Source organism: Parasteatoda tepidariorum, chromosome 5 (assembly GCF_982258835.1).
Source record: "Parasteatoda tepidariorum strain Cologne lab strain chromosome 5, Ptep-v5.0, whole genome shotgun sequence".
Lineage (NCBI taxonomy): Eukaryota > Metazoa > Arthropoda > Arachnida > Araneae > Theridiidae > Parasteatoda > Parasteatoda tepidariorum.
Window position 1 is genome coordinate 59,164,564 of NC_141759.1, and position 13,466 is coordinate 59,178,029.

General features: G+C 28.2%; 1 protein-coding gene across 9 annotated transcripts in view; it reads left to right on the top strand.

Annotated features, from left to right (window-relative positions):
* The window catches only part of LOC107438219 (uncharacterized), a 42,778-nt gene that overhangs the window by 26,789 nt on the left and 2,523 nt on the right, over positions 1-13,466 (top strand). For all 9 annotated transcript variants that reach the window (XM_087164020.1, XM_087164022.1, XM_087164023.1 and 6 more), the window contains 7 exons: positions 2,205-2,863; positions 5,774-5,920; positions 7,189-7,373; positions 10,583-10,709; positions 10,827-10,918; positions 11,552-11,832; positions 13,142-13,270. In XM_087164020.1, the coding sequence (XP_087020146.1) occupies positions 2,205-2,863; positions 5,774-5,920; positions 7,189-7,373; positions 10,583-10,709; positions 10,827-10,918; positions 11,552-11,832; positions 13,142-13,270 (1,620 nt within the window). The remainder of the gene's footprint in view (positions 1-2,204; positions 2,864-5,773; positions 5,921-7,188; positions 7,374-10,582; positions 10,710-10,826; positions 10,919-11,551; positions 11,833-13,141; positions 13,271-13,466) is intronic.

Here is a 13,466-nt window from a genome sequence, read left to right on the forward strand (position 1 = left end):
TTTCATTGTAAATACACATCATTTCACAATTTATCTTACCATTTTCACTTATTAAAATTTTGATATTTTTTATATGTTTTTGCCGTGCTGATTTCATACTATGTATTTGAATAATTACTTTTTGACGTGCTAGATGCCATTATGCATCCATGTGGTTTTGTTGATCTTTTATCTTGCATCTATTGCTGCAGATTTCGACTTGAATTTTAAAACACATGATTTTTTTTATGCTTTGTCATTTAAAAGCTTCTATCATTAGTCGTTAAAATGTTATTTAATTTGACCCGCTCAATTTGCACCAATTATATTAAATCCATGTGGTTTTGTCACCACATAAATCTGCTCGCTCTAAATGAAATGAATAAAATAGCCCAATAGTATAATTGAACAATGAGCTTAGATCACACTCTTTTCTTGAAAATGCTATCCATGCTTTGTTTTACTCTAAATTTGTTTTTGCAAAGCTTTTCACTAATTGTTATTTCATTAGTTTAGATTGTTTTTCATAAATAAAATTTACTGTGTTTATAAACAATAATACTTATTTAATATAGTTTTATTTTCATTGTAGGGTAAAAATTATCTCTAGTTTTTAATTGCTATATTTTTAATAGCTGCTAAATTACATTCAATAATTTATGAAGAGAAGAATACCACTGGTCTTGTAAATTGTTAAAAAAAATTTTATTAATGTGTAAAAAGCAAGATCTTTTTGGTAAACAATTAAGTAAACAAAATAATTTTTATTATTTTTTCTAAAATTAGTTTTTTTGGCATGATAACCTGTTTTTGACATGTCAAGTGTCAAATTCATGTTAAAATTTTAGAAAATCTTTAGTAAAGGCTAAGGATAGGAAAAATCATAAATGGAAGAAAGAGCATAAAATTTAATAATAATAATTTAATAAATGTTTAAAATTATAGTTAATACTTTAATAAATTAAGTAAGTAGAAAAATGAATGCTTTGAAATCAATGCAAATTTTAAAATAAGAATAAGTTTTAAAATTCCTTATAAACAGTATGAATTATGAAAAATCATTAATTATACTGATAAGGTAACACAGAAATATATTTTGTTATTAAGTATTGTGCATTTACAATTTGTTAAGCTCTATATATTTAAGTATTTTAATTTTCTATAATAATTAACATATTAAGGCAATATAATTTCTATTAAAAAAAGACCAATTTTATTTTGTTTCTTAAATGTAAGAAAATAATTACAGTTGGATCCTATAACTGATAACAACAAAACCCCTACAATATAAATTTAAGAGGGAAAAAATGTCTGATGTTTTTAACAATAGATCTAAATTAAATAAGAAAATAATTTTGTTATTTTATTTTCTTTATTTGTTAACTGTGTATGAAAATTTAAATTGAAATAATTTTTTTGCTGCAATATGGAATTAATGGATTCCTGGTTAATTTTGATTAGTCAGTTCATTGTCCTACATTTTAAAGAGAATTCAGGGTGCTAAGCTTTTTTAAAAAGTGCTTAAAGGTGCTTATTTTTGATTTATGTTTTTTATTCGGGATTTGTAAAAAGTGCTTAATTTTCTATCTTAGATATTTTTCCTTTCCCGTGTCGCTTGTCGTTCTAAATTACAAAAAAAAAAAAAATTCTTACTTTTTCACAAATTTCACTGCAATATTTATCAGAAACTAGTTATTTTATTATGTAAAGTTTTTGAAAATGTTTTTGAGTTTTATTGATTTTATGTTTATAAATTAAGAACTTTAAACAATAGAAATTTTTTTTTTATCTTTGCACTTATGAGCTGCACCTAATTATGAATTTTTTTTTTTTTGGAAAGTGATTAAAAATATTTTTTGAGTCCTTAAAAAGTACTTAAAAGGTGCTTATTTTTTATTGAAAAATCTGGCTACACACCCTGGAATTTCTAAAGAGCCTGGTTAATTTATGTTTTCTGAGTTGTGAACTAAATACCTCAGAAGACATTTTATTCAAAATAAATAATAAAATATGATAATACAAGAAATAGATTTAAAATAGTTTTAATTACCTAATCTATTGGTTTCTAGTCTTCGTTTCCAAAATGATGCTGTAGGGATTTTATACTAAAACACATTTAAAACATTAATTTAATGAAATTGTTGGTTTTATATAGCAAAACAGATTTAAACTTATTTTTTTATTAGACAATTATAATATTTATTAAAAGAAAATTTTTGTTTCAGCGGAAGGATAGCCATATTAAAATAATACCAGCTTTTAAGCCGATCCCTGCCGACAATGCTACTCCTGAACCTAGTCCTGAAAAACTGTCTCCTGGTTATTTAAAAGAGAAAGGTCGTGCCAAGAGTGAAAGAAGGGCAAAACAGGCAGCATATGCTAGTAATTCAGTTGTGAGCAATAGTGACTTGTCTAACTCTGTGAACATTGATCAGGACTTGAGTGATAGCAGTGCAAGCACTATCAGCAATACTAGTTTAAACAATGGAACTGTGCTTGTTGCACCAGAGTGTAGCAAATCTGAGTCTAAGTTCAAAAAGGGTGACATTATTCATTCCAATAGTAATAGTTGCAATAGTAAAATGAATAATATTAATTTAAAAGACTCAACCTCTACACCATCTCAAAGTCCTGCTTACGGGAGCCCTAAACCTGGAAAGAAAAAATCCAAGGATTCGAGTATATCCGGTTTGAGCAAGAAAAGTCCACCAAATCATAAAGATTGTATTGTTGAAGTGACTGATATTAGTTCTACTCCTTCTTTTACTAGCATGTATGAAACATTCATTGCTAAAGAAGCAGAAAATAATCAGTCAACTTCTGAGAAAAAAAGGAGTGCAGATTGTTCAGATGAGCCAGAGAAAAAGAAATCAAAACATTCCAGGTAAATTATATAACTTTAGGTATATTCTTTCTTTATAATACATATGTAACACATTTCCTTAATAACTACTACAAAAAAAAAAATTCATCTATTGCATATATAGTTTGTCTATAAAAAGATCTCTCCTCACCGCAAAGTCTAAGACCATTTGTTGCTTTGGAAACAAGAAATAGCATATTTCAAAGAGGGGGGCTTCTCTTTTCCCTGATTCCCTTTCTCTTGCCTCTCCAAACCAAAACCTTATTTAAATATCAGTGTTTTCACTACAGCGCGAGAACGCGAGAATCTCTTATATTTTTTTATATTCTCGCATTAAAAAATTATTACCGCGAGAAATTCGCGCATTTTATAAGCCAATTTCAAAATTTGCGAATTTCTCGCATTTTGAAAAAAAATTCTCATTTGCGCCACTTAGAATAAAATCCGTTTCACTTTTCTTCCTGGATCTTTTATTATTTTCAACATCTGCCCCATTATCTAGCTTCCCTATTTACCAGTATTGTTCAGAACTTTTAAGAACAACAGCACACCATCCTTCCGAACCACAGAACCTCTTTCAGAACGCATTTCTCTGCAACCACGTGTTTACCGTAGGTAAGGTTTCTTCATGTAAGACGTTCAAATTTCTTGCTCGTTAATGTAAGATGGACAAATACCTTATAAAGCCAATATCTTCTACTCCGAAACGGACAAATGAAAATGAAACAAATGTGGGTAGAAACGATCAACACGAAATAAATACGTATTTGAGCAACCTAATGAGAATAGCTGATGAAAAAGTAGATGTAGAACATTTTCCATATGATGATGCAGCAAAAATATTCAATGTTTTAAAAATTAGAAGATGTTAAAAATGCATTATAATTAAAGAAATGATTTCTTTGCGTTTTTTTTTTTTTAATTTTTGAAATCTCACCCTGTTTTTGAGAAAGGGTGAGAAATTCTCACCCACTTTTTTTCTGAGATGAAAACACTGAATATTGACTTAACATTCCGACTTGAAATAGTTGAACCTTGTAACCGTAGTCACCACCACTGCTTCAGAATGGCATGGAGAATTTTTTACATAGACAGATTATAGTCTTCTAATTAAGATGTCGACGTTCTCTGTTTTCAATAGTTGTCCTCAGAAATTGACTTTAAATCCTAATATACATTCTCAAATTGTCCAAAAATATCTTGTTTTTTTATGCATTGAAATATATATATATTAAAAAAATCAGAAATGTGCATGTTTTATTGAATAAGATAATTTTGTTTTTCAGAGAATACTATCAAAAGGCGAAAAAATATCCTATATATATCAAAACTGCTTAATAATAATATCGACCTTGATAAAGATGGTTCTGTATCTGTATTTTTGAAGGAAAAAAAAGTTTTGTTGCGCATGTAAATTAAAATTTTCCATAAATATATGAATGTCCTAGGATCATAAAATTATTTGAGAACACTCCGCTGATTTATCCTCAAATCATGGTTTAGAAATCTGGTCACCGCTAAGACTTAATCCATGGTTACCTAACATGTGCGCTCACTTGAGGGCAATGAAGAGTTTTAGAGGTGCTAGTATGTTTATTGGTTATTCATGGGTGCTAGTGTTTTTAGAGGGTTGTTCTTAAACTATAGTTGAAATAGGCATTGAGTACTTATTAAAAGTCAGATTTTTGTTTGTTTGGTATAGAAAATTTATTTGCACTTATAACTCAGTAAATAATATTAGTTATTAATTCAGTTATATAATTAAAACTATGCCTTAAAAAATGTACCTACATGGTTGTATTTTACTGTACTCACTTTGATTTTAATGTTGAACTGCACTATAGTTTTTGGATTAATTTGAAATTTTTATACTTTAGTGATTCCCTAAATTTTGCCTAAAATACTGTTTTATTCTTTAATTTAATTAAACTTGCATTAAAAATTCTGAAATTTATTATTTGTTAACTTTAAAATATTTAAAAATTTGCTCACTTTTCTCACACTACAGAGTTCTCCCTAAGAATAAAAATGGTTAACACTGTAAAAATTTATCAAAATGTGTAATATTATGTAATAACTGAATTGGATCCTCATCATTTTTTAAATTACCCTCTTATACTGTTTTATGTGTGTATTTCAAAAAGTAATTCTCACTCATTATCAAAAAGAGAGAAAAATGTGTAGTTAATAAAGTATAATTAAAAGCACGCTAAATGTCAATCAGTGAGCACAAATTTGTTTCAAAGAAAGTAGATTAAAAAAGAAATGATTGTTCATAAATTTGAAATCTTTTTTTCTGTAATTAAAATTTGAAATTATAAGAAAATAAAGATTTAAAAATGCTTTTTTTTTAAAAAAAAGAAAAGGTAGTTGATAAATATTTTTTAAATTTAAAATCCTTTTAAAAATTCATTAATATATCCCATGTAGAAAGGAAAACTTATAAAAAATTTTACCAGTTGTGAATAATCCTGACAAAATAAATATTTGTAATAGTAATCAGAATTAAACCTATCAACACAGATAATTTTATCAGTGTGTAATTATTATTTAAACAATGAATTAATTTTTTTAGTAAATGGAACAAAGGAGGAACGGTAACAAATCGGTGAATTAGTAAATTAGTTTAAGCAAGAAAATTTTTTAAACCTATGATATTTGGTAAGGCAGAGAAGAAGATTGCAGTTTTATTACTATTGATGTTTTTTAAAATTAATGTTATAACTGTATTTCTTAATTTTCCGAAGGCAATATTCTAAATTTTAATTTTAAATTTGTGTATTTTCTGAGACATATTACTGAAGTGGTTCTTACATATTTTTAATAACTTCTAACTTAATAAATTGGAAGTTGCTTAATTTTACATTAAATAAATTAATTTTCATTTGGTAATCAGGAAGGAATTAAATGTTCGCAATATTTATTTTAAAGGAGTAAGTCAAAGAAAGAACAGTCTCTGAAAAGTCTTATCGAAGCAAATATTCCTCCAGAGAAAACAAATCCCCATATTCCCATTGTGAGGATTAAGAGAAAATTTAATCATGATACTTCAACAAGTGTGCACTCAGTTGAGGAAGTGTAAGTAAATCTTTTTCTTGATTTTATCTTTACTTTTAATTGCTTTTTAGAATTTTTGTTTGACATTGTAAAGTGATATCTGCGTTCTTTTGGGTTTGGTTAGTAGAAAAAAGATCTTTTTAAGAAAGTTTTATTATTCAAATACTAAATAGAATTTTATATTTAATATTTATTTTAAATTAATTTTTCAAGTAAGCAGTTAGATTTGATAAATAAATAATGATTAAAGTTCTTGAAGTTATTATCTTTTACTAATTTGTTTAAATATTTGTTAACCTCTTAAAGCACAATTTTTTTCCGGAAAAACTGGTAACAAATTATAGGAGTTTTTTTTTTAACAGAAAATAAATATATAGGTATAGTGAAAGTTATTTTTTGTAATCAGTTGTGGGGAGTGACTAGGGAGCGGGGGTTGGTGTAAAATTTATATAAAAAAAAATTTGTACAACAAAGTTTAAACAATTTGATTATAGTTTTATTTCGAATTTCAAAGTATTAAAATCAAATTAAATCAACTCAAGAGATTATCTCTGAAACTTTTTATTTAATAAATTAGAATATTCAAAACCGTCGGAGTCACTCATCATCCGAAACTTTTTCAAAACAAACATTTACTAAAAATTAATTTATGGTTAACTGTTTACTATTATGATGTTTAACCCAATAAAAATGGATATATTACCTTTCCCACACCAAACAATTGCTTATAACAAAAAATTCCTAACAAACTTATATTTCTATTCATGAAAATGCACCATGTGGTTTACACAAGAAAAATGCTACATGGTGGTGTCATCTATGGTAAATACATTTAATTATAATCTAGCCTATTCATTTTTACTAGAACGGATCTCATTAGGAATAAACAACATTCAAAATAAACTAACACAAGATACAAGATTGCTCATGTGAAACTTTGCCAGTAACTTTTGCCCATGTCAGACATGGGCAAGTGCGTTAAGGGGTTAAAAGTCTGTCAATTCCTAAGCTGACAATCTAAATTATTTAGTTTAGGTTGAAATTATTTAAAAGTTATTTTAAAAAATAACTAAGGAATTTTTTTAAAAGAAAATTTCATTCTCTAAAACTAGAAAAATAAAAAAATCATTATCATTTAAAAAAAAAAAAAGAAGAAAGAAATACTGTTGAAAGTGAGCAATTATTTGTGTTATCTATTGAAATGTTTTGGAAAGAAATAAAGTTTTACTTTACTGACTTGTGCTTTGATACTAGTATATCAACAAAGTAATAATGAAAATTATTTCTAGTTCTATTGATGAACCTAAAAGTTATGAAGCAATAATTGCTAAAACTGAGCCGGAGCCTGAACCTGAAGTGCGAGAAAGAACTCCTAGCCCTAAGCCAACTTGTTCAAAACAGCTTCCTGATGATCAAATTGAAGGTGAAGGTCTTCCATTTATTGATGCACCTATAAATAATATTGGTATAAAAAGTAAGTAGCACTAAATGTTAAAATATTTGAATTTTTTAAATGTTTAAATTGTAAATCAGTGAACTGTAAACTTTAGGTCTTTCTTGTTTCTTGTCCGCAATCTTCTATTAACTTGCAACAGAGTATATCAGTTGTGTACAGGCCCCCAATGTATATGATCAAGACTAAGAAGCAACAGTGCAAGGAAAACAACATCGCTGTCACAAATAGAAAGTCAACTGTTCTCTGTGGTCCATCCATCAAACTAGGCATAATCGTATCCAGGTTGATGTTATTTTCAAGATAGCATGTTCAAAACATGTCCGAAGGTCACCAATATGGCACAAGTCTTATCGTTAACGTCAACCTTCATGTATTAAAAGGTTCAACGAGTTAGAATCGAGTTGGCGCGTCTTATATACAAGTGAATTGGAATTGTATTGTTGTAGTGGTAATTACACTAGACTTTCTAAAGTTCATTTTATTAACTTAACACCAAGAGATTCATTGTTATTTGTTATCCATCTGTAAGGCTTTTTTTTTTTTTTTTTTTTAAATAGGACTTGCCTGAAGGGCTGCATAAAATCAAGTGTTTTCTGTGGGATTACTGTGTTATATCATTGATGAACAAAAATTTTTGAATAAAATTATATTTATGTAGCATTAAAACATTTTTTTACTGTAACACAACAGCACTATCTCAAAATAAATGAATTGAGAGTTTGAGAAACTGGGAAAAAGAAAAGCTCTGAATCAATGAAAGGAAGAGAAATTTTCTCAGTGATCAGTTAGGAAGCAGCAAAATCTTTAAAATTGTGATCTTGATACAAAATTCCAATCACTCAACTTGCCAAAATGCCTAATCATCATACACAATTGCATCAGAAATAAGTGAATCACTTTTAATGGAAGGAGTTTCATTTACTGGTTTCATTATGGACTGTTTCTTCTGTAATCAGTTGTCTCTTTATTTTCATGGTATTTAATATATCAGTGTTAAAGATTCATACATATAGATATTAAAGTTGTTGCTATAGATATTTAGTGTATTATTAGTTCAGTAATTTTACATAAATTGTTTTTATAGATAAAGCTGTTATGCTAGAGAAAAATTTCTTTTTAATAAATTTATACTGGTTATCTCTAAAATTCCGTAAAACACTGGAACTTTCTCTACACAGTGTGTGACTCTATATTCTACAGTCTGCTTGTACAGAGGAAAAGGTTTTTTTTTAAAAAAAAATTAAACAATTTTTTAATATCTGGAATTAGGCCATGCTTTTAACCAAATTTCCTTCACGAAATTTCTTTGCAATCTCGCCATTGGTAATCAAATATATTTATAACTGGCAAGTTTGTTTTATCTTTTGAAATTTGTTGTTCTATATATGCCGTTTTTTGCTTCAGAGGATGTTAAACAATTTTCTTATTGTATGCATGCTGCTAAATTCCTCGCCATTGGCGATCAAGTACTTCAAACTGGCAAGTTAGTTGCATCTTTTGAAATTTTTAGTTCCAGATTAATGTCTATGTGCTTAAATTATTACCTCTGTGCACCCGAGGAAGTATTTTGAAATCTGCAAGAAAGTGCGTTTTCCCTCTATTTAGAACAAAAGATGCTGAATCACACCCAAAATCATTGCTTCAGAGAGCTTTGATACCTTGAGACAACCATATTTTTGATTTAATAACATTATTATTTCATTAAAAATGTTTAAGTTTATACATTCGTTTATGATTTTGTTCGCCGAAAATATTTATATATTGCATATGACAAAGAAGTATTGTCTATATATATATTTCTCTTACACGGCACCAAATAAAAGCCTCATTACAACTCCCCGAATGGCAACGTTAGAAAATCGACCAATGATTGCTGCTAAAAATGTCACATGGCAAATCTAAATGAGGTGGCTCAACATATAGCGCTTTTAAAAACGGAAACAATAACCAGAGTGAGCATTATCACGTTGTTCAATTCAGATTCATGCCCTAAAAACATGATAATATTTCATTTAAACTCAATTAGGAATTAATTAATTAATTGAAGTGAGAATGCTTTAAAAGGCCGCTGTTGAATTGATATTTTTCTACTGGGAGCTACTTAAACGTCTAAAAAACGTCTAAGTGTTTGTATTGAATGCATTGAATTTTTTTATATTTCGCGTTTGTTTATGCATAGAATTTTCACGCTTTAACATGCAGAATATTAGTGAAGCTGCTAGGGCTTTTAAACGTAATGAAAGAAAACGTGTTCGAAGAGCCCAAGAAAGTGTTGAGGAATGTTATGGAAGACGTAGATTGCAGAGATCAAGTGCAATAATAACTGTTCAAGATGTAACAATAGATGTCGATATTGGCTCAATGACGGAACAATGTAGTTATTGTAATGCTTACTTCTGGGCCAAGGAAGGAAATTCTTCTGGCAAATATACGAAATGCTGCCACGATGGAAAAATTAGTTTGCCTACACTAATTTTAATTGCCATGCATTTTAATTTATTGTATGTAAAACATCCTTAATTTGTTCTAAAATGTTTTGTACTTTATCACAAATGTTAATTAATATAGAAATTGATTTCAATAATGCTGATCACCAAAAAATATTTCATTTGGCGATAAAGCAAATTTTTGTGTTCTTGAAAGAAGTTTTGAGGGTTATTATCTCACCAGGAAAAGTTATGGTTTAAAGTTTATCTTTTTAAATAACAAAATTTTTTTCTAAAACTTTGAATTTCTAGCATTAACTAATTTATTATACACATTTAGTTGAATTTAGGTGAGTAACTGCAATATTTGATAATTTATTTTGCTAATATGTTTCTCATTTAGCTAATGTTTTGATTTTTTTACCATGTTCAATCTAAATAGCTAATATACTTTTTTAAAAGCCAATAAGAACATTGATAGAATTCTTCTACATAAGTACAATAGTATATCTTTGATGATAAAATACTATGTCTTCGATGATAATATACTATGTCTTTGTGCTAGAACATTGTGTTCATTGGCGAGCGAGAGCCATGGTTCACGGCGTGAGCCACATAGGATTGCGTAGCAATTCTCGGGGGTTGGCGAGCGTTAGCGAGAAGGGGGCGGAGCCTCCTAGTATTATATATTGCATATGACATTATAAATTGCAAATCTTAAGTATTGAAATTTCATGCTCTGGTATAAGTATTTTATTATGATGTATTTTCAATTTTTGATTTTTTTTTTTCAAACTGTAGTGGAGCATCCTTACCAAGAGAATCTTGATGTTCCTTCAGAAACTTTTACAATGCCAATGCCAGATACTCTAAATCTGATGGACAGAATGACTAAGCAAATGCAAAATTCAGATTTTTCTGAAGAAAGGTAAACATGTGATTTAATTTTTTACAAACATTTTATTAACACAATGGCTGTTAATTGGCATGCTGTTATAGCTTTGTGTGACTTTAATTTTAATCATATGTTTTTGTTTATTTAAAGTTTAAAACCTCCTTCTACACTAGAGGAGCTGTTAGAAAAACAGTGGGTTCAAACTTCCAATTTTCTTCTTGGACAGGCTCAACATTTTGACAGTAAGTCTAACTAATCTTTTAATAACGTGTGATGTATCTAAAACTTTAAACTCGTTGAAATTCAATGAATATGATAGAACCTCGATTGATCGTTTCTCACGGGACCATTTGAGCAATAGATATGAGAAAACGATTAATGTAGGTCAACATAAAATATCAAGTAATGACTTGAAAACGCCTGAGAAATAATAAAGCCATAATGGTTTTAATTAATAATTTTACAAATACAAAAACTTTTAAATAAAGAAAATTATGTACTAGCTGCAAAAATGACTCAAAACAAAGGTGAATTAACAAATTTTTTAATTTTAATTTATAGAAATTTTGATTTTATCACTTTTATTCTCTGCCTAAACAATAAATATTTGACATTAGTAACAGGTAAGTGTTAATTTTCTGTAAGTTCGAGTGAATATATAATGTTCCTTATGGTTTCAAATCCTTCGAGGCTTTCCGCAAATGGGACTGGTTGTGTTTCCTTTTCACCATTTTCATCAGGATCATTTCATACCTTAGCTTCAGCTGGAACGATGGACAGAGATTAAGTTGTATTTGTATTACAGTAATAATTGACTTTTTTTAAAAAAAAAAAAAATTTCTTAGCCATAACAATCATATTTTTATATCTTACAGTTGCGTCCATGATATCATGCCTTTATGAAATAAAAAATGAAAATATGAAGATGGAAAAGCAAATATCTGACTTAGTTAATCGCCGAGATTCATTGCTTGCAATAAATGCGCGTCTGAAAGTGCTTCCTGGTACAGAGAATGCTGCAAGTTGTAGTAATTTGCCATACTCTGCACTTAATGTAATGCATGCCAAACCAGTCTCTCCAAGTAATGTTCATCATGCAACAGCTGGCTATTCTGGTTACATGTCCTATGATAATGGGATGGTCCATAGTACACAGGTATTTACTTGTTTTGACTAAATTATTAGAATTTTGTTTTTTGTCAATTTGAGTTCGTTAAAATGGTAAATCTTTGAACAACAGCGGTAGTATGATTAGTGTAAATGGGACTTATGTTAAAAGACATTCATGTTTGGAGTTAGTAACAAGTTGTTTGTTTAATAAATAAAAATGAAAAGATCTTACACAGAATTTAAAAAAAAGAAAAAAGAAGAAGAATCTAGGAATTTAAGTTATTGAAGAATTATCTCGAGCTATTATTTTATCAGGGCTGATTGTGCTCCAGAAAAAATCTGGATTTTTCGCTAACAGTGATCCGGAAGTTTCCGGAGATCGAAGGTCCAGACATTTCAAAAAATCATTGATCACAGAAGTTTTGGGAAATCAAATTTTTAAAGGTGGAACTTAAAAACACAATTTATTTTATTTGTTTTAAGGGAGAGCCAGAGAGATATTTTATAAGCTTATATTCATGATTAATATTCATTTTTTATCAGTAAACAGTTGTTATAATCATAAACTCAAGAAAGAAAGACAAATTCGTAAATTTTAATCACTTCTCCAGATCATCATAGGTATGTGTAAATAGTATAGGTATGTGTAGTATTTTAAATATATTTTAAGTAAACTAAGAAATATTGAGAAAAAGGGGGGGAAAACCTTGTTTAAATTTTTTTCAATTTAAACTTTTTTTTTTTACTCGAGAAATTTTCCAGAATTTTGATTTGGGCTCACAATCACCCCTGTTTTATAATCAACAGGGATCAAAAGGGCAACGAACATCATAATAGATTTATTTATCAGAAATAATACAAGATATTTCTCTAATATCAACTGTCAACTAAGCTAAAAAAGAAGTTTTAATGGTCGTCACTATGTTTCATGCAGGTTGCTTAAAGATTTTATGGTCCTTAATTTAAACTAAACAAAGAAAATCATATTTTAAATATTTTATTAATTAAAACTTGAATGTTCAAATTTTATTAAAACTTGATTTTGCGGAAAATTAATGTTAGTGTTTACAGAAAAGCTTTTGAAATATGTGTAATAATATTCTGGAAAATGTAAGTTTTAACACCTAGTTACATTTAAACATTGATTGCACAAATATCTGATACTATAGGAGAAATAATAATTTATTGTTGTCATTCAGCTGTTTAGAAAATACTTTATTTTTTTTTTTTTTTTTTTTTTTTTTTTTTTAATTTTAAGTAGTATACCTGTAATCAGTGATAATCATTTGGAGAAAGGTGTGACATAAGTAAAAATATTAATATTTTATTTATGGACTTGAATTTGTTTATTTTAGGATTATGGTTGCCATAAAAGTCCTATTCCTGGCCATAGTCCTGTGGCAACCGTTGGATCTAGTAGTTTACCTCTTACACCAAGTCCAATACCTTGTAGTCCCATTCCAAAATCAGATGTTTATCCTCATGTAAGTGTTAATAAAAATATTGAAGATAATTGTTTGAATTAGTGTCTTTTCTAAAGAATGGTTTATTTATGTTTCTGTTCTTTGTAAACATAACATTTAAAAAAAAATTCTCCCTTTTTTTTTTTAATAAGTTCTCCCTCGCTAGGTTTACTAAGTATTAAGGCTATTTTTTGAAGATTAAAAAAAATAAAATAAA